The sequence below is a fragment of the Prunus dulcis genome, chromosome 1, assembly GCF_902201215.1.
Source record: "Prunus dulcis chromosome 1, ALMONDv2, whole genome shotgun sequence".
NCBI lineage: Eukaryota > Viridiplantae > Streptophyta > Magnoliopsida > Rosales > Rosaceae > Prunus > Prunus dulcis.
The window spans coordinates 2,857,719-2,882,492 of record NC_047650.1 but is presented as its reverse complement, the minus strand read 5'-3'; the positions used below and the strand labels follow the sequence as shown (position 1 = coordinate 2,882,492).

Genomic DNA, 24,774 nt, shown 5'->3' with positions numbered 1-24,774 from the left:
GAGAATTACTTCGATTACACGCCAACTAATTAAACGTGTAAATCTTCATAATATTCGATTAGTACAAGCATGATTACATGTGTTTCTTCTTTAATGAAAGGGCTTAAACTTCAATTTTACAGCAAAGAGATATCAAAATCAAGATCCGGGCAGGGGTACCGGGCAAAGAGCATATATAGCTTCCTACCCGCATTTTCCCTATTTCCTTGTTCTCTTTTATTGAAAAGAAAAAAGCAAAGTAACTTGCATAGAGATATCATGTCTCCATCTTTTCAAGTATGAGACATTATGTGAAGTAAAGGTTAACTTTCGACAAAACTAAACCATTTTAAATTGCAAACATGGAATTTACTCTTCTTGGGTAGTAGCAAGTGGTGTAAATTCACAGTAGTGAATCAAAAGTTTCATTCAAGGGCATTCGAAATTATAAATGCACTGTATATGTATGAACACAATAGAATCTTTACGCTACAATGTAATGAGGAATTCTTGTTTAGACCCATTATTATTTATTGGAATTTCGAAAAACAAGAAACCATGTTTTAAATTTATGGTTTATGGTGGATCCCACACTTTATGTGTGAGATTCTAAAGCTAATAGCGAAAGAAAAATAGATAATTTAATTTAAGAAACTCACCGATTCCAATTACTCTTTTGGTTTGAAATCTTATTTGAACTTTAGTGATATGTTTTTGTAATGAAGCATGCTTGTGTTGACTAGTTACAATGCATCAAACGATCACAAAAATGTGCGTTAGGGTCATTGTTTTCCATGAGTCTCACATCTTCAATGAGAGAATCCAACAATAATATTCGTGTCAAAAATGTTTACATATAAGGCGTGAGACTTGCCGTGACCAATGAGCCAATCTGCCAATTTCTATTTGGCTGCATCCTTAAGGATCTCGTTTAACTTTAGGTTCTCTCTAATACTCTCAGTTTTTCTTGCTAGCTCAACGAGTGGTTCTTGGAAGGTAAAAAGATAAGAAATCGCCAAACCACGACATTCAGCCTAGCTTGCATGTACCACAGAGATTAAGGGCAAGAATATCATTCTCTAAAAAAATATCAAACATTTGTAAATTACTATAGTTTGATTTTCCAAATGCAATATCAAAATAATTATTGTAATATTTAAATTTAATTTAGAATTTTTATTTAAAATAAATAAATGCAGCAAAAAAAAAAAAACCCATTCAAAGATCTAAAACAATAAGTAAAAAAAAAAAACAAATAAAATTCTAATATTTTTTAAAGAGAGGCGTCGGACTCACGCGCTCTATTTAGCGAACCACTTTTCAGGCTCACTGTATTAGACGAGCGAGTCGTTTTTTTTACACTATTGGACTATACAGTCTCATTTAAGTTAGTCCCGTCTCTTATCAAATAAGGATTTCGAGTGCTATTTAACCCAGTCCAATCCAGTGAGGCGTACCTAAAATTGCCTAAGATTCTTAACCAATTTCAAATCTCATAAGCTCATCTCAAATTCAAGTCACAAACCACCTTTAGCTAAATAAAATTAAGTCTAATCAACTTTGGCCATTGAACAAAAGCAAACCCTAACTAATTAGCAATTTACTGATGAGAGAGGTAAGCGAGCCCCATGTGTTAGTAACACTTTTATAACCTTAAATGTAAGAGCCTTTCCAGCGGCACAGCCCAGCCCGAGGCTAGGGGAGGAAAAAAAAAAAAGGTGTTCCAGCGCACAGCCCAGGCCCGAGGGCAAGGTGGGACCCAGCAACCTGGGCTGGCCCAAGGGCAAGGTTGGCCCGAGCTCCAGCCCTCGTTTTGGTGCTACAGTATCGCTACAGTGCTCAGTGCTACAGTGTCTGGAGCTACAGTACCACTAAAAGTCCACGTGTCGCACTCTGGGCTCTCCGATCAGATTTTTTTCTCCAATCCAACGGCAGCCAATTTTTGTGCAATAAAAAAATGAAAAAAATTGAATTTTTTTTAAAAAAAACCAAAAAAATACTCTTTTTTTTTTTTTTTTTCTATAAATACCAAAATTTTATCCGATTGAGATATGAATTTTATAATAAATATTGATATGTACGAACCCAAAAATATTATCCGAAAATATTATATAAATTAATTTTTTTTATTAAAAAATTTGTAAAAAAACAAAAAAATGAATAGTAATTGCCCTTAGCCATGACAATGGGTGGAAACACAAAATACTATTTGCAAGGGCAGCCACTATTCACGTGAATAGTGGCTGCCCTAGCTCCACCATTGGCATGGCTAAGGGCAAATGGGTGGAGTTGCTCTAAGTCCCATGGAGGTTTATTGAGTAAATGGTTGGAAAATCTGTGACATGATGATTACAATAGAAGCTTAACTCATAGGTTCACAAGATGTGTGGTTGAAAAAAACCCCTACCGTACTATTTTATAATTTCTCCACAAGATGTGGGGTTTATTTTTCTTAATTATGTGTTAGTATTTGACCAAAGATTTAGCACAACCCCAGCTCCTTACTAGCTGAGCTACCTGCTGTAACTCAAAATTATAGAGTTCAAGAAAATTTGCCGTTGAGTGGAATTTCTTGTTCCAACCACACAAAAGCAACGGAATATGCTAGCTAGCTTTTTTTTTTTTTTTTTGGGTCAGAAGCTAGCTAGCTAGCAAAAGAAAAATAATAATAATGAAACACGACCATCCATTAGGTCTTTTGTGGTTGACAACCATATTATATATAAAAGAGTAATGGATTTCTGGTGATGATGAAATATAGATGTACATATATATTTCTTTGTAGTAAAAAGGTGCAACAAATGTAGTAATTGGACCCTGCTGCCATGGCCACCCATAACAGGCTAGATTCCTAAGATCCTTTAATCATATGTATGGCTCATAACTAGATCACACTATCTTTTGACATTCTCAATAGGACACGGCTTTTTTCATTCTCACGAAATATGTATTTTTACTTCTTGTAAATTACAGTTTGACACGTGCAAAAATAATTCATCAAAAATACAAAAATAAAAATCTCTACACACATGTCAAATTGTGATTGATAAGAGATTCTATGTTCAAAGCAAGTATTTTCCTTTTCAAAATTCAAAACCCAAAAGAAAAAAAAAAGGCTATTGGCAATCAAGGAAACGTAGCTATCCAGCATACCACCAATAGTTTGTGGTTGACAATCGAAAAGAGCAATCCCTCAACATGAACATGGTACCCTACAACCCACTGCCCATGACCTCACATTTGTTTCAATGCTTGGCGTCATGGAAAGTTAGGAACAGCACAATTTGAAACCAGTCCCCTTTTCTTCATTTTTTCCGCAATGCCATATGATATTTGATCATATGCAAAATTTCAACTCTCTAAGAATATCATAAATTGTGGTCCTATCTCAGAGTCTGATGAAATTCATTATATTTAGGGTGGATGCTGAAATGAGTTGGGAATGTAAGATTTGATTTTCTTCCATTCAAACAAAAAACAAAAACAAAAAAAAGAAAGAAAGAAAAAAAGAAGAAACTATTTAAACTTAACTAGTTTAAAGCTTCAGAAGTAAAAAGAGAAAGAGTTCGTTCTCCCTAATTTCATGGAGTAAATTCCATAGCTTGAATTCATTGAAGACCCCAAAAAGTATATTTGAAAATATACCTTTTGGGAAATGCATATCATTTTCATATACAACTTACAACAATGAAAAATCAAAATTAAGAGAGGCCGCTGTCTCACTGATACTTAAGAGAGCATGGTGAAGGGTTTACTAATATGTGGTAATAATATGTACAGAAAACTCAGGTGGGGGTCCCAACAAGAACTTCATCTAGTAATACAAACACAAGCAGCTTCTTTACACACAAAAAATAATACAAACAGCTTCATGATGGTGTTCCAAGTTGCAGTAACCATGTAGAGCTTCACTACATGCTGGTTCGAGGATCATACAGAATACAGCTTTACAATCTGGTCAATCTTGGCCCGACAGACAGGGCAACCCCATTTCTTAGCTTTAATCTCACCCAAACAAGACATGCATCCAGCCATATGCCCACATGGGATGCAAGCTCCTTCAACCGGAGCATCCAAACAAATCACACATGAAGAAGAATCACTTCCACCTTTCTTTTCATTAAGTTTAGCAGGTATAATTTCAACCCTTGGGGATGGCATATCAATAGGACTGAAATCAATTGACGGATAGTGAATAGGCTCCTCATCAGCAACTGGTGGAGCTGATGGGATTATATCTGAAGTAGGAGCTGTTTGGATGGAAGGGATATCCTGGATTTCCGTTTTCTGGCCACTTTCATTACCTGGTCGCTCACTGCTACTACTTGCATTTGGATCAGCTGCTGCAATTGGTGCATCCCAACCATTATAGCTGCCAGTATTCATGGAGGATGTGCCGCAACCATTATCACTACTGGATGCACTTCCTTCATAGGTCAGGTGTGCATCAGGAAAGGACGGTCTCTCCTGCAAAGCAGACTGAATGGAGGCATTGATAGCCATGGCCAATTCTAAGTCTTCTGCAGGTGGTGGTGCAGTTGCTGGAACCTGGGGCTGGTTGTTGGCCAAAAATGCAGGACGCGCCTGAAAATTCCACAAATTTAAATTATGATAGTCTCCCAATCATCATGCCAAAGATAAAATACTGACCTAAAAATTTAGCAAATCACTAGTCTGCAAGATAAAATTTACAGAGTTTCTATTTCGAATTTTAAGATAAAATGATTGCAGTGTTTGTAAATAAGCATTCTTTTCCACATTTTCTATCTGCAGCCCCTTGATCATGACAGCAGAAAATGTCTAAAAGAGTGCTTATTTACAAACACTACTATCATTTTTAAAAAAGAATCAATTTCTTGAGAAAACTAATGATTTTAGTACTTCAAAAGTACTTTCATGGTTCTATCCACAAATTCGTCACATTTAATTATCGAGGCGATTGCTCTAGACATAGGCAGAGAAAGATAAGATCTGTGCAGATGAGATTTACCTGTGGAATTCCTTTGCATGCATTGCAAAACCACTGAAGTTGTTTCTTATCATTTTCATCTGCAGATGCAAGTTTAATGCGTGTTTCTGCAAAGAAGGCATGGCTGAGTTTGAATAGGATATTAACAAAAGAAACCTAAAACTCATGGGGAACTTCCTTTTCTTCCTAGCTAGAAGGCAAGCCTATTATAGATAGGAGGCTGGAGAATGGCATGAGTACATTACTGCAGCACTTAATTTAAAAGATATTGGAAGATGTCCAATATCTTCTGTTAAAGTGCTTCTTCAATCACTTTCATCATTTACATTGATTGGAAGTAATTAACAAACAATGTACTTACGCCTAACTTTTTGATGCCTACACCTAGCCTCTTGGGAGATGTAAATGCTTCTTCTCCGCCTCCTGCCTCTTGGGACTAAGCATGGACATAGAATTCAATTAAAAAAGGGCTAGGAAATGAATGTGACATCAACTCCCAGATTTATAGCCTAAAGAATTAAGGTTTAAAATTAGTCCTAAAGAATATTTTTGGAATCAAGGAATTACTTGTGGAGCTATCATGAATTACAACAGAAGGATCAGACTGGTGTAACTTCGGTTCTTCCAAATTGACTTTCCACAATGCAACAACTGTCCGTGGTCGGGCGTCCTGCTTATTCCAAAAGAGTTCAATATAAGAATACTACCAAAATAAGAGATCCATTAGTTAATAAGATCCATCAATTAACATATCGTCAAAATATAAAACAATGCAGAACATAGAAATAAAGTGCACCCTAAATACATCAATCTAGAGTAGAGAAAGGTAGATAATTGATAGGAAATGAGCCAACAGCGTAAATCAAGCTTGCATGCAGATAGACAAGCTAGCCTTTCAAAAGCTTCTCAACCAAGAATCGCAGTAGAGAGCTGAGAGTGAGAGTTGAGTGGGAAGAGTATAGTAGGAGGTATTCGGATGAATATACAGTTCAAGTTAGGGAGTACCCATTGAGCAGAAACTACTTGAACTAGTTTGCTTTCTCTGAAAGTGAAGTTGAGTTCACATACTTAACTTCTTGGCATTATTATTTTATTTTTATCATTCCCATCATTATTTGTCCTGACTAGGAGTTTTATACCCCCACAACTGGTAATAAACCAGGATTCAACTTTAATCCTAACAAGAAATATTAGCTCAAAATTTAAAATTGAGAGGTTTGATGGAAAGGAAAGTTCTACCATTCGGCAAAGAAGGGTAAAGGACATCCTAGTTCAGCAACACTTGGTGAGACTACCAACTCACCAACTTCCTAGGGGAAGTAACATCGTTATTTGTTATGAGTTATACAAAAAGCAAAATTAAATGGTGAAGTCATTTTATTTCAAGTATTAATTAGGACATAGCATTCCAAGTGCATAAACTTTAAATGATTAAGAAAACTATCACTATGTGACAGCACTATAAATTAATGCCTAATACATCTTCAATCCTAAAAAGAGGCTTGAGCTCGGCAATTAAAATGATTGCGAAAATAAAGATTTAAGAACGTCTATTAAAAAAATAAAATAAAATAGTATTCATAGAAATTATCCAATTTCAAAAATTAGCCATCAGATTTAACTCATCCAGACATTCATGTAGGTTTTGAATTAATCAAGTGCTATTTCTTTTAACAAAAATAAACTCAAATTAGTGTCCAGGATATCTGCAAGAAACCATTCAATGTAGCCTACATTAGGAACGACTTGAATGCAATGTATTAGTAGAGGCACAAAATGTAGAAGGAAGTAAAATCACACATAATGCCTAATCCACCTAAGAATAGCCGACTATACTTAGTAGTACCTGCATACTAGAATATATGGCAAGTTCCAACTTGAAAGGCTTGGTAGGTTTGCGGGAACCACTTGGCAAAACAACAACCCAACTGCAAAATACGCAAGGCAATAGTAGGCACGCATATTAAGTGATCTTTCAGACAATTACTCAATAAAGATACAAAAATAGATAAAACAAATGAGAGCTATGTAAACTTCTCCAAAGCAGGTCAAAGCAATCTGCCTATATTGTTTAGACATCTTGCTGCAAAGATCATGAATAGAAAACTAAAACAACTAAATATAAATACTTCAAGATGAAATCACTTGTTGTACATAATACTCACACTTTTCTTGAAACCAACTGAGGAGCAAGTACTTCAAGAAATCCAGGACCATAAAACTCTCGCAACCAACCAGAGAATAAGCAAATATGCCTCTACAAACATTGGGAAAGAAAAGAAAAACGAAAGAAAGCAAGAGATAGAGAGTGAAGAACCATCTTTAAAAGGAGAAAATGAAAAACATATTGTTGGAATGTAAAAAATATGCATATACTGACATTGCAAACTAATGTTTGAATATACCTCAATGGCACGGACAACATTGGTGTGCCCTTTTGCCCTAGCAACGTCAAGAGGAGTTTGACAGTCATCATTCATGATTAACACATTTGCTGAAAAAAAAAAATTGAACAGATTATATATTAATGCAATAAAGACAGCAGGAAAAGAAACTGCCTTTTTTTTTCTTTTCTAAAATCATAAGTCATAAACTCCTTTCTGAATAAGACTTTGCAGAGATGAATGGATGACAGAATTGCACACCTCCATGTGAAAGAAGTAAATTAACAATATCTTCTAGCCCTTTTTTAGCTGCATGATGTAGAGGAGTCCCAGCATTACGACCTAAAGCGCATTGAGAAGAGGACAAATATAAATAATAATAAAATGTTGAAGCAAGCTAAAGATAAAGGTGCATGAGTATACAATAGCACTTCTCAAGAATACTGGGAATTAATTACAAGATGAGTTTCTTATACATTTGGTAAAACACAATAAGCAGCAAATATTACGCAATAAGTTTCTAGGGAGGAGAGAGAGAACAGAAGAAATAAATGTAATCTTAATGTTCCATTTTTTGTACGGGAAATTTTTTTAGTACAACGGTAGGACTTAAGATCCATGGTGCTATTGCCATACATGAGTTCTCCATAATCACACAATATTTTGAGGGAGGATTCGGACTTAGAATCTGCATTTTAGAGGAAAGGTTTGCCTACTAACTATGGCCTGGTCCGGCTCTTGATGACAACTGCAGTTGGTACAGTTCCTCAATATCTATGACCACAAAATACAAATTTTTTTGTTAATTTTCAATAACCATTCTTTCTTCTCCCTATACAATTACATAAAATTCAACATGATCGACCCAACTAAGAAATTATCAAATTGCAATTAATTTATTAACAAGAGTGATAGTGATAGGAAAAAAAAAAACAAAATACAGAAGCTCTAAAATCAGAAGTGAAACATACCGGGGCGATAGGCGTTGACGTTTGCGCCAAGTTCAATCAAGCTTTTCGCAACATTATAAAGCCCAGGATTCATACATGCAAAGATCAATGGGGTTTTCCCCTCTCTATCAATCCACTGACCACCAAAATAACCATAATCATCAATAATTCAACAAAAACTACCCAAAAAATCCAAAATTTACAACAATTATCACTACCAATAAACACATCATGATTACAGTTTTAACAATAATCGAAATTAACCTCCATTTTAATTACCTCAAGGCCTGCACCTTCTCTGCAAAGGGATTTGATCCCTTCGATGTTTCCATAGCTAACTTGCTGATAGAGCAGTTCGTCTTTGGATTGCTGTAGCCCCATCGAAATCCCACCAGGAACTGAAATAACCTAGCGGGTTTTGGAAGCAAAACTTGAGGGGCGAGGGTTTTAAATCCAGAAAAACTAGAAACTAAAATTTTTTCCAGGAAAATCAGATCGGATTCCCTGGAAAATGGATGGAAAGTGTTGTGCTTTCTACGGAACTTGTTCAAAATGGAAATAAATATAAATAATTCCTTACAAATAATGAAACAAGTGGATGATGAAAATTAATTGAATTCGTTTCCTTAGCAACGAAGATATTTTTTATAGCGAAAATATTGGTAAATTAGCAACGAAGATGTTAAGAGTCAAACTCTTTATTTTACTTTATAACATATGAAGCTCCTTACAAAATACTTTCTACAACAAGTCATATGTGTATTATTGGGCACAATTTTTTAAAATATGTTGAAAAATTCGGAAAATTATGTAATATTTTAATATTATTTATTTAAATTTTAATGTGTATATTTGTTTTATTTAATAATATGTGAAAATACGTGATTTCAACATGTTTTATTGAAAATTTAGAAGAAAAAAAATTACATTTGCTGTACATGAAGAATATGTATAATTCGTGAATTGTCTGTTTGATTTAAAATAATATGCATTTTATCATATTTTTACGATGTGTATGAAAAACGAAAATATTTATAAAAAAAATACATATATATGTATATAATATACGAATTTAGACAAATGGATGGAGGTGAAAGAACTCGACCAACTGAGTTATACTTCACTAACAAAAAATGATTTAGACAAGAAATGGGTGGTATAAATAGCGTGAAATGATATTGCCAACCACCTTAAATCCAATAATTTTAATAAAGTCATACATGCTCTATTGAATTCAAACCGTGTTGTGATAATTGAGAAATAGGTGACGTTTATAACTTTAGTCTCACCAATGCATATGAATATTGAGGTCGACACTTTGGTTGGCCTTGCCCGACTTGGATAGATAACATTAGTTGGATTGGAGACGTAGGACAATAAATATACCAAGTTGGGCAAGAAATCGGATGGCCTTCCTCAAACTAACAAAATGCCTAAGGAAAAAAATAAACAGAGGAAAAAAAACCTCACAACTCTCACCAAAATCATAACTCTCAACCAGTACCTGTCCACACCAAACTCATAACTCATGATTTCCAAAAGAGGCATTTAGATTTTAGAAAGTGAAATTGGTAAAAAGCAAAGGAATTTGTAGAAAGATACAACTTCAGATAAAATTGGTCTAAGATTTTTGAACATATATAAAGCATGTGAAGGCGCTGCTGCTAACTATGTAGAGGCAACTAGTGGTTTTTCCAGTTTTTCAATCTAATGTTACTTTGGTGAATATGATTTCTTATTATTTATTTTTACCACCCAAATTGATAGCAGCACCTCTAGCAGTCAACAGGTTCATGTAAAAACTTCAATTTAGTGATGTCTCTAAGAGTATTTAAGCTATATAAATCGACGGACGGCGTATAAGCATCGTAAGAAGTTCACCTGCTATACAATTACAATGGTATCAGATGCCAGAAACAGCACAGGAGAAAAAGAGATCACCAGATTAAATTGAATGAAAGAATTATAGTGAAGCTTTCATGCCTTTAAATTGCATAACTCTCACCGTTCTGACCTGTCCCTCTGAATATGAAGTACGTTCCCTTCTTTTTTTATCGTGAAGTAGAACTCCTCTCAATCATTCCTCTAAAAAGAAAAAAGGTTCTTGATCTATTTTGTTCTGAACAAAGATATGTTTACACCTAAACTGATTCATACAGTGCCACTCTAAAGCAGATTCTTGATCCTACTTACCCACTTTCTAAACCGTAATGTAAGAGACTAAGTTATGAAACTATATAGTGGAAGGTGAGGCTGCCTCACTGTTTTCCTCAGCAGCAGGTACAGGACTGCTGGGTGGTAGACTTGGGGCAGGACTTGCCCTTGCCTTCAGTTGACTATATCTCTTAAGCAGCCTATCTTTGTTATTTGTCCACCATTCTTCTGCCTGTTGCGAACTAAACTTTCGTTTGCTGCAAGAGATATTGGAGATTGGTAAGAGACAATTAAAAGAGAACGGCATTAAAATGATCGAAGACTTCAGGGTACATTGCATTGTCATAAATAACAAATTAACTTAAGGAAATGAATGAAGTATGCAGGTTCAGAAAATGTGACTCCTAGAAGAAACACATAAGTGCAGCTCCACTATGCACCTTGAAAATCAACATAGCAGTGGGGAATGAGGACCATAAGTTTTGAACTGAGGACCATAAGTTTTGAACTCAGGACCTCCTACACAAAGAGCTCTGATACCATGTTAGAGAACCATTTAACCCAAAAGATTAAGGGTCTGTTGGCTGTCTAACACAAACACATAATTACTGAATTTTGAAAAAAGAAAAAGTTTACCTGAATTTAACACGCCTAAAAACCCTAGCACCATTTTGTAGTTGAAGGAGAGTTACATAAACACCCGGTTCAAATTGTTCAATGACTTCCTTTTGTCCTGACCGCATTGTTGATGATTCGGGTGATCTCGAGTGGCTTTCTGAGCTGTTTTGAGGTTCAGCCTCCCCGGGGTCTTCTCCTTTGTTGTCTTCCGTTTTAGAAGACTCAAAATCCAAGGAAGTTTTATCGGCTGCATATTGTTGTTCAAGTTCTAAGCTTGATCTTCCGATACTTGTGTTTATAAAATCTTCAGCTTGACTACGCAATTCTTTGAAAGTTTCACTATCAGAAACCTCAGGAGGCAACTTCTCTTCCCATTCTTTCATCTGCGTGACAAAGAAAGAACACATAACATCAGCATATTTCACCTCAATGGGGGCAGGGGGTTGAAAAGAGCAGATGATTATCTTTTCAATGCCATTGTTATTCTGTCAAGGGAAATATTCATGCGACAAAGTATTTCCGAGACAGCACCAGGCATTAGTAGTAAACATTTGGTGAGTACATTATACCATATAGAAAACCTTATTTAATGTTTTTAATTATTGTTATGACTACATTACCCCGTCTTATTGCCAGGAGCATCTTCTCTACCAAAAAAAAAAAAAAAAAAGACAATTGGAATATCGAGAAAATTTAATAAACCTGTTCTGTGATGGATTTGACGAGTTCTTTGGCAGCTCTGCACTTAGAATATTGCTCATCTGCTAATGAACCAGCTTCTTTAGCATGTTTGTGTAGTTTCTGTATCTCTACATCTTGAGCATCACACTTGTGCTTCAGACTTTTAACCTGAAGTAAACGGAGGAAAGGTTACTGAGAGAAGGCTTCTCGGCTTTGACATTTCTATACCAACCAACAAAATGATGCAACAAAAAGGTGTAAAACTAGTACCTGGTTTTGCAACTTCGATACTTCTTGAGTCAGAATGTCATTTGTCTTCTTAAGACTGTCAATAACACTCCTAGAAAATATAGGAGTTGCAGACCGTGGAGGGCTTGGTCTCCTTGAATATGGTGAAGTAGATCTTGAATTGGGCTGACTAGGTGTTGTCATAACAGGCTTCAAAGCATTTTGAAGCGCACTCAATGAACTTGGAAAAGCCATATCTTTTAGTTGTAAAAGGGATGGAACTTGGGAAGCCCTGACTATAGAAGGAGATTCCGATCTGACCCCAGGCTTTGTCGACTTGACCTCAAGATATTTAATGGGTTCTATAGTGGGAGAAAGCAGAATCCTTGAAGATTTTATATCTCCCCTGTTTAGAAAATCCCTGCTATCCATTGAACGGGTGATTGTAGCTCTCCTACTAACATTAGAAGAATAACCAGCCTCAGCAGCTTTAAGTTTTGTATAACAAGCATCACATACACGATGTGGTTTTCCAGGAGTGGGGGCCAATGCTGCTCTCAGTGCTTTTTTGGAACTACAAGCATGACAATGGACCAGTCCACAATTATAACAATTATGCCTCTTTCTAGTAAAACCAAATGTCTGTCGACAACCTGAGCAAATTGATTGATCAGCTCCAGAGACCCACTTATGGATGCATATACTTGATGTGAAGTTTGAGCCACATGAAATGCTTTTCACATGCCTATCTTTCAGAGCTTCAACCAAAGTTGGAGTTTTCCGGTCTTCTGCATCCCCATGTCCCAGCCTTCCGTTAGCACCTCTTCCCCAAGTGAATACTTCACTTCTTGATGTCAGGACAGCAACATGATATTCCCCACATGCAATTTCTTCAACAAACTCACCAACCAATTTATCCTGTACTAAGCAAGGTACTCTCCCATCAGAACTTGGATTGCCTAGCTGACCATATGCAGTGCCACCCATGGTAAACACATGACCTGATGTGGTGAGGGCAATAGTCATAGTGTGTCCACATGCTAGCTGGTGGAAATTATAGTCAATAAGGGAAGAGACACAGGTGGGAAGAAGATAAGTATCTTTACTTCCATGACCTAAACGATGTTTGTCACCATCACCCCAGGTGAACAACTTTCTAGATGAAGCATTTGGACCAGACTGGCCCATAACCTCTACAATAGCTGCAGTATGCCAAACTCCGCATGCTACTTTTATTGTCTTTAGTCCATTCAATAACTGTACCTCCCTTGGATATGGAACACTCTCGAGATCTCCATGACCCAAAACACCAAACGCTCCATCTCCAAATGTAAACATTTTTCCATTGGAAGTTGCCAAAGCTGAATGCCACGCGCCACATGCAACAGATAGAACCTGAAGTCCTTCTAAAGGACCAGTAACCCTTTTAGGGATCCAGTGGCTAACATCAGTTCCATGACCAAGAAGTCCAGCATTATGTGTACCATCACCCCAAGTAAATAAATCACCAGATGTAGATACAGCACATGTATGATACTCGCCACATGCAACAAAATCTACATTATTAGTTGCAAGGAACTCAACAAGTCGAGGACGACTAAAGTCTCTATCAATCCCATGACCAAGTCTTCCACCAGATTCCTCTCCCCATGTGAAAACCTCACCTTGCCTTGTTACAAGAGCAACATGTCGCACACCACAAGCAATCTGATGAACATCAAGAACAACATTCGATTCCAAGGGCCTTGGAATCAGCACATCCGTTTTTGTAGGGATTGGATTTGCAGACCCATCAGATACATTTCCATCGGACCAGATCTCTCCCCACACATAAACATCTCCTAGTGATTCTATGTCATCAGGTCCAGACCCTCCACTTGAACAGCTAGGAGTGCTTGAAACACTAATCCGAAAACCATCTCCTGCACTTGTTCTTAGTTGCATATTTGCACGTTCTGAACCCACATCTGAGCCTGAATTCACTGATTCACGAGAATCAACTGATACCCTACCACGGGCAATGCTTGAAGTGAACTCTAAGGTCTCACCAGAAGGACGGCCATTAATAGAGTCACTACAGTCTTGCAACTGAAATTAAAGCAAACAACTAGATTGGATCTTCAGAAAGAGTATGAATGCAGAATAAATCTGGGTAGACCAAGAAAATTGTGCAACATTCACTTTGCAAATATGAGGGCTGGTGGTTTCTCATAGTGCATGAATTGTATGAAGGAAACCACCAAATATATTAATGCAAAAATGATAGAAGTTACATCACAATGCACACTATTGTACCATTCAAATTTTAACTTATATATAATTATATCTTAGAAAATCTTCAATTCATAGTTCTGGTCAAAGATTTCATGGCTTTAACTATCGTTTTGATTCCATAACTTACAATTCAGACGCTCCACATGTTAAAGCTTATATGCAAGAAAACTTAATGGTTGAACATAAATTCAGTTTTAATGCAATAATGTTATCCATAGTTGAGAAGATGTAGTTGAACCATGGAGACCACTATTACATTAATAAATAACTGAGTTCATGTTCAAAACATTGCCAAAACCAATCTGCAAATGATATAATTTAGTAAGTATAAGAATAAAGATAGCCAGTTACTTTAGAAATATAAAATGGTTGTCATGCAAATTTGGAGCAGATTTTTTATACCATCTCTAAGTATTTCACCAGAAACATTCAGCCCTTTCAAAAGAAAAACTGGGATCAACTAACCTATTAAACTCATTTCAAAATTAACCATCTAGACATCGATGTTACTTCAAAGGCTTCCATACTCCACTAGTTTTCTAGATTTAAGTTAGTAATTAATGTCAGAATATAAGGGAAAAATAGCAAGTACTGGGAGACAAAAAGAGCGAGAACAAATATAAGCAGTCATATATACATTTGGTCAAAACAGAAACTTACATCAGAAATATCACTCTTAGTACGTCTACCACGTTGTTGTCCAGAATAAATTAGTGCCTTAAGGCCAGCAAACCATACCTCTGCCTCAGCTTTATCCTTGCAGATCTACAACAATAATTTTCTGGGTTCAAACCTTTCATCTAACTGACCATAATAGAAAAACTTGAAACTAGTACTTTAGTACTTGATTTTACTGACCAGATCAAGTGATCTTTCACCGTTGTTATATAGAAGAGAAAATGACAAGTAATCCTTTTCTGGGCGCAAGAATCTTCGAAACACAGCCTATAAAGCAGATAAAGTATATATTCTGTCAACTAGGAAACAAAAGTAGTTCATAATTATACTGAAACACAGCATTAGAGAATTATATTAATTAGCTCTTAGGAGTTGAGTATTTAACTCACTGTTCTCTGTCCAGGGATAATTCGAGAGACGGAAGATAACTTCAGAGTTCGTTCTTCGCCATGTGAGTACCAGATGAGAGTAGTTTCATCCTGTTAATAATATGAAAATTGAAGTCATTCAAGCGGTTAAGATATGTGATAATTTTTCATGGAGATGCACTCATAGATAGATGACCATGGCAGTTGCTCAATCCAAAATATGTGTGTAGAACTACCAGGATACATGAGCACATGTCTGGAATCTAAATGGGCAGCAGATGCAGCATGATAAACGCATTGGTATGAAAAAAATCCAATATCCCTACTGTAAAGAAAATTACTCACAGTAGAAATTCTGAATGGACGAAGCTTTGGCTTCCCTTTTCGGCTATACTTGATTAACTGGGAACCTTTTTTTAATGCAACGAGTGCCTTCATAAGAGGGAGGAATATTAGGGGATAAGTATTGGCAAAGTACACAGAGATCAAAATCCCCAATAGACTTAGCCATATAAAAGAGAGAGCGTTGAAGGATGCAGTCTGTGCAAAAACGTTGACAAACTATTTCCATTACTTTTACTAAATGTTTACCAAGAAATTGGGTTTCCATCAGTTCCTATCTCAAATCCAAAAACATATTGTTTGAGTAGTTCAGGTAACTTCAAAGGAGAAGGCTGATCCATGCATGAGAAAAAGGGGCACTTTACATCAAAATACAAGTATATACAGGTCCTATTTTCATCCTTCTGTATCTATTTTTTTTTCTTTCTCCCCCTTTTTGTATGTGTACTACATTAATTTATTAATTCTGAAATTAAAATTCAAGTACTTTTTTTTTCCCCTATATGTCATCCATATCATTAGTTGCAAACTGAGCGAAAGAGTAACATTTACATTTGGTTTTGTTTGTCATATTGTCAATGTTTCTATTACCATTGGGTTTGTATCGTTTTCAATCTACATATGCTTTGAATTATGAAACTATCATATCAAGGTCGGCAAACATGTGATCTGCATAACACAATTATAACCTTATCCTCATAAAAATACAGTCAATTACCCTCTTTTCACAAAAAAAAAACTGCATAAAAATGTATGGGTGACTTTGTTTTCTAGGCAAAACAAACAAGACCAGATGATCTAAGGAAAATAAAGAGAGCATTGATGGGAAACTGACTTGTTCAATATCACGCGCGTAATTCCCATAGCTAGCAGGATCTGCCATTCCATCTGAAACTTTCGTAAGGAATGAAACACCGAAGAAGAAGCAAGCTCAACCGACAACTGCATCGGCGACTTCCCTTCACCAGTCTTCATAGATGCATATGCTTTCTTCCACTTTGGCCTCTCATCAAAATTCCTAGTATCCTTTTAAATGAGAACCGTATACATTCCAAAAGAAAAATACTTCAATTGGGTTGTTGAAATTGATAGCTTCTTTAACCCTAAAGTGGCCTTCATAAAGAAATTTCCAAGGAAAAAGATGCAACCAAGTTATATATATTCACCATAAAATTTGGCAGAAAATGTGAATATTGGATTTCTGAGCGTTTTAGCAAATTGGGTCTTGCAGATTGACCATGAAGACAATGCAGATCAATCAGAGAGAGAGAGAGAGAGAGAGGAGTGGAAATGAGAGGGCAGTAAGCGATCACATGTTTAGGGAAGTTTGCAGCTCAAAAGAAATAGGGGCGAGATATTGGCGCGCCTCTTTCTCTTCCTCCACGTCTAACAACGAATTAAACTGCTTTTCAAAAAAACAAATAAATAAATTCGACCCAGTATGCCACGTCATATGATTTGGGAACTCAAATTAGTAGATGTGGATGACATAATTCGTCACAACGTAAGTTAGACGCTTGAAGGTAAATAAGGCACTGCACTGGTGTGACTCACGGGTAAGTCGTATAGATAACTTTAAGGATGTGTGATTAAATGTTGAATAAAAGAAAAATGTGATAAATAGGCAGTGCCTAAGCTGTCAAAGCCCGACAAGGTGCACGACTATCATCGGTCGGGATCCTTTGCCAATAACTTGGAGTCTGCCTACTTCGTGGTAGCACAAGATACATGGTTAAACAAAATATTGGACTCAAAGGTACAACAATTACATCAAATTAGCAGATCAATGTTGACAATATCCTAATTTTCTAACTTTACCTCATAATATATGTGAGCCAAATTGAACACGACATGACACCATTTGAGCATGTTAACCCAGGCTCTCCCATTGGTGAAAAGGGAAAGAAGAAAGAAACGAAAAATACAGACCCCGCCCCGCCTTACTGATCAACCTAGACAGTTTATCAAGCATGAAGATAACACTTGCGCAAATTAGAGGAAACGAAAGAAAAAGAAAACAAAGGAGGATACAGAAAATTCCTGAAAAGGAAGTCGAGGCCTTGTTAATCTCATGCTTCTGCTCACCACACAAAACCGGAATTCCCAAGGTCAAACAAGGGATATCATTGACCTTCGATTGTCATCTAAACCAGACATGTGAAGTGAAAACAATAATTACACTTCCTAGGCTACTTTTTTCAAAGAATGGTAGGGTCTTTGTATCTCTTGAAAATATCTTCAATGTCAGCCACCACTTCCGGTGGCAAAGGCCTCTCTGTCAACAGAAAAGCATCAATGTCTTCCTTCAGTTGGTTCACAGAAGTTGCACCAACAATTGAACTTGTCACAAATGGACGGTCCCGTGCAAACCCAAGTGCAAGCTGAACCGGAGTTAGCCCGTGCTTCTTGGCTGTCTCGATATACTTTATTGTTGCTTCCTGAAAACAGAAAAAGTAACATTAAGGCAGAAAATCAACAAGCTGTAATGGAAATTATCCTCATCAATCTATATCCAGAACATAAAGTAACTCATCAAGCAAGGCAAACCAACTATTTCCAAAACATCCAGTGTACAAACTATATTTCATGCTGCTGTCCGGCCATGGTTTTTAATATATCCAATGACAAGTTGGAAGCAATCAACCTACTTGTGGGTGGTGCTAAGTTCAAAGGCCTTCTAATTAGGAGTCCTAGCCTTTAATTGCAAACAAGGGCACTTGTATCAATAATGGGATTAAATTAAATTTGAAATTTTCTTCTAATGAAAGTGTAAACAGTCAGCAAGTGCTTTATTCAAATCAACAGTAAACACTGATTATAAATCCCCATATCAGAGCAGTTCATATTTTTATTAGATAATACAATAACTAAATAATCGTGCATGTTTGGTGTTTATTTGAATTTAGTCTACATGATCTATTATCTATATGACATGTTGAATATTAACATACCCTGGCAATAGATTTGTTATATCTTTCCATGTAGCCAGGGAAAAGGTTCAGCCTCCCTTTTTTAGCAGCTTCGGAATTGATATCTATGTACTTTCCAGTAAGAGATCCACCACCCAGTGGAGAATAAGCCAGTAAGCCAATGTTGTAATTTTTCGGGTGGCAAACTTCAACAAGATCAACTGCAAATAATCAAGTAATAGAATTTCAAACTCAATGAAGTTAAGAGAATGGCATACAAAAAACAGGGAGGGAAAAGGTAAACATGGCATCATGTAAACATCTCTATCCAATGCACACAACAAAGGTGTCGATCAGTAAAAGCAACGGGTTGGATGCACAGCCCAACCATGTCGACATCCCAATACATGAGAAGATATAGGTCAAGTGAGGTAGGTATAACTTAGCTTAGCACTCAAACAAGTAAAACACTGTAATTTCAACAAGTTCAGCAAAGATTGGTTAAAGACAGTCAAACAAACTGACAGAAAGGAAACAACTAATGAACCATATTGTATTATTTAAATGTGTCCCAAAGGACTAAGATTGCAAATTAGTAATCAAAGAAAATGGAGGCATTTACTTTACCATTTTAGGTATATTATACTTAGTTCAAACATATTTTGATGTATTAACTAGCCTTTTCACATCATGGAGTTGATATAACTATCTAAAGAGAAATATCAACAGCAAGTTTTATGTCAAGCTGACTAATATTAAGGTAAAAGATTTTATCTGCTCATAGCATCAGAATATGACTTACTTTCAAAACGAGTTCTAACTAGCAGACTGTAACTGTTTTGGATACTGACGATCTTTGGTAGTCCTTCAACTTTAGCTGCATGTACAAATTCCATCACTCCATATGAAGTTTCATTGGAAACACCAATGTAGCGTACCTATACCATTCAAAAGGAATCTATATCATGTAAGTTAAAGATGCTTAGAGACATCAAGCAGTTACACAGAGCATGCAACACTCCAATTTTTAGTAACATTCATGAATCATCCCAGAAGTTATGATTTCAAGATTCACTCTTTTTCTAGTTATGAGTGTACCAACTCATAAATCCCCAGTATGTTCCATCTACATTGATGCAGACACAACTAGGAATTCACAAAGACAAACTCAAGAGAACTATGATGCTATGTTTAAATTCACATTATAACAAGTCTTGAAAAAATTAATAGTTTTTATATAACTTCCACCTCTGATGCAGGTGCTTTACAGTTGAACCCGAAAGTCAAAACTTTCATTGGTTTGAATAGTTGTTACCTTTCCTTCGTCAATGAGTTTTTGAAAAGCCTTCAGCTGCTCCACGAATGGCACACTTGGTCTCCATTTGGAAAAATCATAAGAATACGCACCAAATAGTGGCGCATAGCGATCTGGCCTGGATTAAACAAAATACTTTAGTTTCCGGAAATCACCACCTTAAACGAGTTAACATCCAGATTCTTTTCTGAAAAGTAAAGAGCAAACATCTTCACTAGTCATTCCAATATATCATGAGACAAATTGGAAGCCTTCAAATTCAAAAAGAAGTAACTGTGCTGGTTTATTGCTTAGTTTGCCTTTACCCCTGCTTTTAAGTTATTCTAAGAATGGAAATGTGAATCAATATGGAAGGGTTCCAGACCAAATGAATGGAGAAATATACATTTTCTGTTACCCACTTATTATTATCATTATTTCTTGCACTCCCAACCTACGTCAATTAATGATTTTCCAAAATGAAATAATTATTTCAGCTTAGTTTCTTCAATGGGAATGGAAGTTACTTGTAAATTTAATACATAAAAATTGACAAACTTGTCCAATGATGTGTTATGTGTTCATATGAATGTCACATGACCAATTTCCATTTAGAGTCTTAAAAGTTTTCGAACAGAATGCTTGGTTTGATTGCTCGATTAGGAGAGGGCAAAACAAAAATGGAACAGCATGAAATACCAATGGACTCGAGTTTGCCTCATAGAAAAGATCTTCAGTTCATAGATACAAGCAAAATGTAGAGTTAAAAGACGCTTGAAATGTCTAATAAAAAACAGACTAAAAAGTTGGCCCAGTCCTAAGTTCATTTGATGAGTTGTGTGATACCACAAGTGGGTCATGAAAAAAAGAACAATTTTGCAGTTAGAGTGTGAGTCCATGTAAAGTTCGAGTTAAATATCAGAACGGGTACATCGTGAGTGATACTACAAAAATCACAAACCAGGTGACAATGTAGCATGTAAGTTTGTATAATGTGTGAAGTTTGATCAATAAACTTACCAATGAATTTGTATCAAATCAATGTAATCTGTGCCAAGGCGCTTAAGGCTTTTCTCTACACTTTCCTTAATGTTAGCCGCATCCACCCGCAAGACCGTGGCATTGTCACGCAGATAACTTGCCATCTCCGAATACCCAGCTATTTTTGTTGCCAAAATAACCTATTTACACAGCATAGTAATGAGTTAAAATGATGATCCTTGCCTTGTTATCACTGTGAACCAGGACAGCACATTCAGACATCATTCAACCAAATCAATGGTCCTAATTCAATGTGACAACATAACCATCAAGTACCTTATCACGGGGTTGAGACTTGAGCCAGCTGCTGATAAAACGATCAGTGCTTCCCTGAGTTTCCTTCTTCATTGGAATTGGGTACTGCAACAAACAAAAAAGATTTAAACTTTAATCAAAACCCAAACGAAACAAATTTAAACTGAGGCCAACAAAATTCAAGCAATCTACAAGCACTTACAGCTTCTGCAGTGTCCAAAGCGTTAATCCCATTTTCGAATGCGTAGCTGAGAATCTCATGAGCTTCTTTCTCTGTGTTTTGCTCGCCGAATGTCATGGTTCCCAGAGTGATTTCGCTAATTACAAGGTCTGAGTCTCCGAGCTTCTTGTACTGCAACGACGTCTTCTGGTCGAGCTTGGCATTGATGGTTGCTTTCACAGAGCTCCGTCTACAGAAACTTCTTCTGGTTCCGGTTCTGGAAGATGACCACGGTGCTGCTGTTGCTGCGTGGTTGCAGAAAAAGGCGGTGGGGCAAGAGGCCATTATGACCGATAAGGCTTTCTTGCTCCGCTGCTTAGGCCTTGTTGAATTCCAACCGTTTCAAAAATCAATGGAGCTCTGTGAGACACACAGACTGTGACACACGTGTTAAGTAGAGAGGAAGTGCTTGGGTACGTGGACCGGACATCCATAATTGGGTCAACCAGACTTCAATAATATCATTTTAGGCCCAATAAATTAAAGTGTAAGGGATTATAGAGTCCGTCTGGTAATATTTTCTAAAATTATTTTTATAAAATGTTTCTTGAAAATGAAATGAGAAAACAAATTAGTGTTTTTAAGATTTAAGCATGTGTTTGGTAGTTTAATTTGAAAATTATCATAAAATAAAACAAATATTTAGTATAAAAAAAGGCCAATTGTCATGCATGAAGCGTGTGCCTATAGAATTTATTAAACAATTATAATTAAGACGAGAGATTCGAACATAGCACTTCAGGAGCAAAGGTAAAATACTCTTAATACACACCTTAACCATATTACATATATCACATTTATTCTCTAGTTTTAGAAACTAGTACAATATGGGCAGACGAGCATCTATGGCTAAGTCTTCCCAGAAGTCTTAAAATTTCTCCTCCCGTGAAAATAAGCAACCGCTTTGTCTCGAGGAGGTAAGTTGTCCTTGATCACAGGGTGGCTAAGAATTTTGTTGATCCATGAAATGGTTGCAGGAAATTTTGAAGGGTCCAAAACCTGCCTGGAGCCTACTTCCTCCCAAATAGGCAGCCAGTAAGAGATCCATCCCATTGCAATGTCCAAATACCCAATGCTTTCCCCTCCTAAAATCTTCTTTCCCATGAGGTCTCCTTCTATGTGTTCCAAGGCCTCAATAGTTGATTTCAAAGCCTTTTCTTGTTGCTCTCCTGTGGAGCATATTAAAGCTGTAAATCCAGCATCCAGAACCTAACAAGAAATTAAAAGTCAGTCAATATATGAAATCATATCACAAAAGATATGTTTGTAAAATATTCACCAATAATCATATCTCTTACTTAGTATAACATTGGTGAAAGCAAAATTAGATTTGAGTGGCCGGTAGCTCCGTGCAACATTTGAGAAACTATAAGCTTGTACTCCTTTTTAATTTCTTTTAGTACAAGCCATTGGAGGATGGAGGTTACACAAATATTCATTGGGTGCCTAGGGGTTGCGAACCTCTCTCCACATGTTTTCCCACTCAAGTTTTTAACCCAGTAGTAATAGTAAGTAGATGTATGGTAAGGAAAAATGCTATCCACAACGATCGTGTATAGTAGTATCCACATCCATCAACCGTTCAAAGTCGTTTATATGCACGTGAGTGACTAATGCAACAAAACTCGCCTTAATTAAGATGATTTTGATGCATTTACTAGATAAAATTGAAACAAATTAATTCTAGCATATGGCTCACTTTCTCTTCCGTGAAGTTAGCCCAAAAGCGTGATATGGCTCTTGCATAAGGATCTTGAGGCAACAATGGGTTTTGCTTCCATGTCTCATCAATATATTCAAGAATAGTGAATGACTCAGAGACCACTTCGTTGCCATGAACCAAAACTGGAACTTTTTTGCGAACTGGATTGAGTTGCAGAAGAAGAGGGCTTTTGTTGAAGATATCTTCTTCTACATACTCATAATCAATGCCCTTCAGCTTCAGAGCCCACTCCACTCTACGGGAAAATGGACTGAAAACATACCCTAAAAGCTTAACCTTATCTGTTGCCATGACAATTTTCCTAGTACTTAATTAGATCATCTTTCTTTGTTTGTTGCTTGCTCTTGTCGTATTTATAGTGTTTTTCTCTCACAATGCGTTGGGAAACAGACGCATATTGGACTGAAAGGGGTAGGCACACCAGCCATTCCTTCATTATCTTAAGTTGATTGCGTCACTGATTTCGTCACAAGTTTCTTGCAATGATGAAAGGATTCTATCCTGAAACTTCTATTGACGAATATTTCCCATTGTTATAAAATGAACGGAATATGTGCTAAAATATTGAGCTGTACGTAAAGTAAATGAGACACAGCATTTAACGAGGTTCGGCTATGCCTACATCCTGGGAGAGCAATAGCAGTAACTTTTCCACTATATAAAATAATAGGGCTACAACTTTAGTGTTTACAATATGTTTGGCTTACTGAATTTTCTCTCTTGGAGAATTTCTCTCTGCTCTCTTTCCTCTCCACTCACTCACCTTCTTTCTTCCTTCTCTTCCTCTTCTCTAAGCACCCTCTTCTACTGATGGAGGTATCTATTTATAGGCCAAAGACATTGGCTGTTCACTTCACAAGCATTTGGCTTCACTCGAATAATTGGCAGACAAACATCATTAATATTCTTCAATCAATTGGGTAGTGTGGGCTTGCCATTTTGGGATCCACATTGTTGACTTTACAACACTCCCCTTTGGAGACCACAAATGATATGTCGGTTGCATCATTAAAAACTTGCTTGGAGAAAACCTAGTGAGGTAGAAAACTGATGGAAGGAAGAAAGAAGAGTACAACAATCTGTATAGCATACTTCTGGATGCTCCCCCTGATTAATATCTCCCCTTGATGTCTTCATGACTATCTTTTGGAGTGAGAATCTTTCGGAGTGAGTGGAGGATGTAGCCATTAACAATTCTTGTAGTTGAGTAAGTAAATATATTTCCAGTGAGCTATCTCTATGTAAATCATAGAAATTTTCAGAGTCCGCGTTTCCAACAAAACTTGGGCTATTTGTAAGTTCACTTGAAAAGAATATGCCTGTACATGGTGTTATGCGGAGATAACATCAAATATACCTCACATCATCCCAAAATGATGGTGATGGAGTTGAGCTCTATCTGGAAAATACGATGTCCGGTCCAATATACTTCCGGAAAATCCTTAAAGTGTCCAACGGATAATCCTCATAAAAATGCTTCAATACTTTCTTAGTATAAGCAAGAATCTCGTTGGCATAATGCTCGATCTTTAAGTCGAGACAAATATTTCTTGAACTCTTCAAGAGTTTCAATATGTTGCAAACATATTATAATCAATGTACTCACTGAGGCAATTTATGCTTATTTAGAATTGAGTACAGGTTTTGTGCTTCAGGCACATGTCCTTTAGGGACTTGCTTCATGCAATTCTAATCCTTTCAGGGATT

At 36.5% G+C, this 24,774-nt stretch overlaps 4 protein-coding genes across 7 annotated transcripts; all 4 read right to left on the bottom strand.

The window, feature by feature from the left end:
* Positions 1–3,544: 3,544 nt before the first annotated feature.
* On the bottom strand, positions 3,545–9,032 carry LOC117615646 (putative E3 ubiquitin-protein ligase XBAT35). 2 transcript variants are annotated; one of them, XM_034344760.1, is made up of 10 exons: positions 8,562–8,978; positions 8,304–8,418; positions 7,594–7,674; positions 7,354–7,442; positions 7,114–7,205; positions 6,795–6,876; positions 5,516–5,618; positions 5,310–5,384; positions 4,970–5,055; positions 3,545–4,563 (listed from the first exon to the last, which is right to left on the bottom strand). In XM_034344760.1, exons 1-10 carry the CDS (start codon positions 8,661–8,663, stop codon positions 3,910–3,912), a joined length of 1,479 nt encoding a protein of 492 aa, XP_034200651.1. In that variant the 5' UTR covers positions 8,664–8,978; the 3' UTR covers positions 3,545–3,909. The 2 variants fall into 2 exon arrangements, with proteins under 2 accessions (XP_034200651.1, XP_034200652.1); XM_034344761.1 differs by lacking the exon at positions 5,310–5,384 and having other exon boundaries at positions 8,562–9,032.
* Positions 9,033–10,251: 1,219 nt separating this feature from the next.
* Positions 10,252–16,881, bottom strand: LOC117616572 (PH, RCC1 and FYVE domains-containing protein 1-like). Of its 3 annotated transcripts, XM_034345929.1 has the most exons (10): positions 16,792–16,881; positions 16,461–16,651; positions 15,629–15,715; positions 15,305–15,394; positions 15,096–15,182; positions 14,898–15,002; positions 12,006–14,051; positions 11,757–11,903; positions 11,073–11,437; positions 10,252–10,693 (listed from the first exon to the last, which is right to left on the bottom strand). In XM_034345929.1, exons 2-10 carry the CDS (start codon positions 16,506–16,508, stop codon positions 10,516–10,518), a joined length of 3,153 nt encoding a protein of 1,050 aa, XP_034201820.1. In that variant the 5' UTR covers positions 16,509–16,651; positions 16,792–16,881; the 3' UTR covers positions 10,252–10,515. The 3 variants fall into 3 exon arrangements, with proteins under 3 accessions (XP_034201820.1, XP_034201819.1, XP_034201821.1); XM_034345928.1 differs by having other exon boundaries at positions 16,461–16,840; XM_034345930.1 differs by lacking the exon at positions 15,629–15,715 and having other exon boundaries at positions 16,461–16,840.
* Positions 16,882–17,357: 476 nt separating this feature from the next.
* Positions 17,358–21,756, bottom strand: LOC117615030 (protein tas-like). The gene is made up of 7 exons (XM_034344036.1): positions 21,327–21,756; positions 21,146–21,229; positions 20,849–21,009; positions 19,850–19,967; positions 19,337–19,472; positions 18,577–18,755; positions 17,358–18,063 (listed from the first exon to the last, which is right to left on the bottom strand). Exons 1-7 carry the CDS (start codon positions 21,627–21,629, stop codon positions 17,824–17,826), a joined length of 1,221 nt encoding a protein of 406 aa, XP_034199927.1. The 5' UTR covers positions 21,630–21,756; the 3' UTR covers positions 17,358–17,823.
* A 319-nt stretch (positions 21,757–22,075) lies between these two features.
* Positions 22,076–23,416, bottom strand: LOC117620579 (probable glutathione S-transferase). The gene is made up of 2 exons (XM_034350690.1): positions 23,044–23,416; positions 22,076–22,553 (listed from the first exon to the last, which is right to left on the bottom strand). Exons 1-2 carry the CDS (start codon positions 23,356–23,358, stop codon positions 22,194–22,196), a joined length of 675 nt encoding a protein of 224 aa, XP_034206581.1. The 5' UTR covers positions 23,359–23,416; the 3' UTR covers positions 22,076–22,193.
* Between the last annotated feature and the right edge of the window lie 1,358 nt (positions 23,417–24,774).

Coding starts and splice junctions, on each gene's coding strand:
- LOC117615646 (XM_034344760.1), bottom strand. CDS start 8,663: ATGGGGCTACAGCAATCCAAAGACGAACTGCTCTATCAGCAAGTTAGC. Junction 7,675..8,303: donor CGTCAACGCCTATCGCCCCG/GTATGTTTCACT, acceptor AATGCGCTTTAG/GTCGTAATGCTGGGACTCCT. Junction 6,877..7,113: donor CAGTTGGTTTCAAGAAAAGT/GTGAGTATTATG, acceptor CGTATTTTGCAG/TTGGGTTGTTGTTTTGCCAA.
- LOC117616572 (XM_034345929.1), bottom strand. CDS start 16,508: ATGGCAGATCCTGCTAGCTATGGGAATTACGCGCGTGATATTGAACAA. Junction 15,716..16,460: donor ACGCGCGTGATATTGAACAA/GTCAGTTTCCCA, acceptor CCTCTTATGAAG/GCACTCGTTGCATTAAAAAA. Junction 11,904..12,005: donor TATCGAAGTTGCAAAACCAG/GTACTAGTTTTA, acceptor CGTTTACTTCAG/GTTAAAAGTCTGAAGCACAA.
- LOC117620579 (XM_034350690.1), bottom strand. CDS start 23,358: ATGGCAACAGATAAGGTTAAGCTTTTAGGGTATGTTTTCAGTCCATTT. Junction 22,554..23,043: donor CTAACTTCACGGAAGAGAAA/GTGAGCCATATG, acceptor ATTTCTTGTTAG/GTTCTGGATGCTGGATTTAC.
- LOC117615030 (XM_034344036.1), bottom strand. CDS start 21,629: ATGGCCTCTTGCCCCACCGCCTTTTTCTGCAACCACGCAGCAACAGCA. Junction 21,010..21,145: donor AGTCTCAACCCCGTGATAAG/GTACTTGATGGT, acceptor CTGTGTAAATAG/GTTATTTTGGCAACAAAAAT. Junction 19,473..19,849: donor AACTCATTGACGAAGGAAAG/GTAACAACTATT, acceptor TGAATGGTATAG/GTACGCTACATTGGTGTTTC.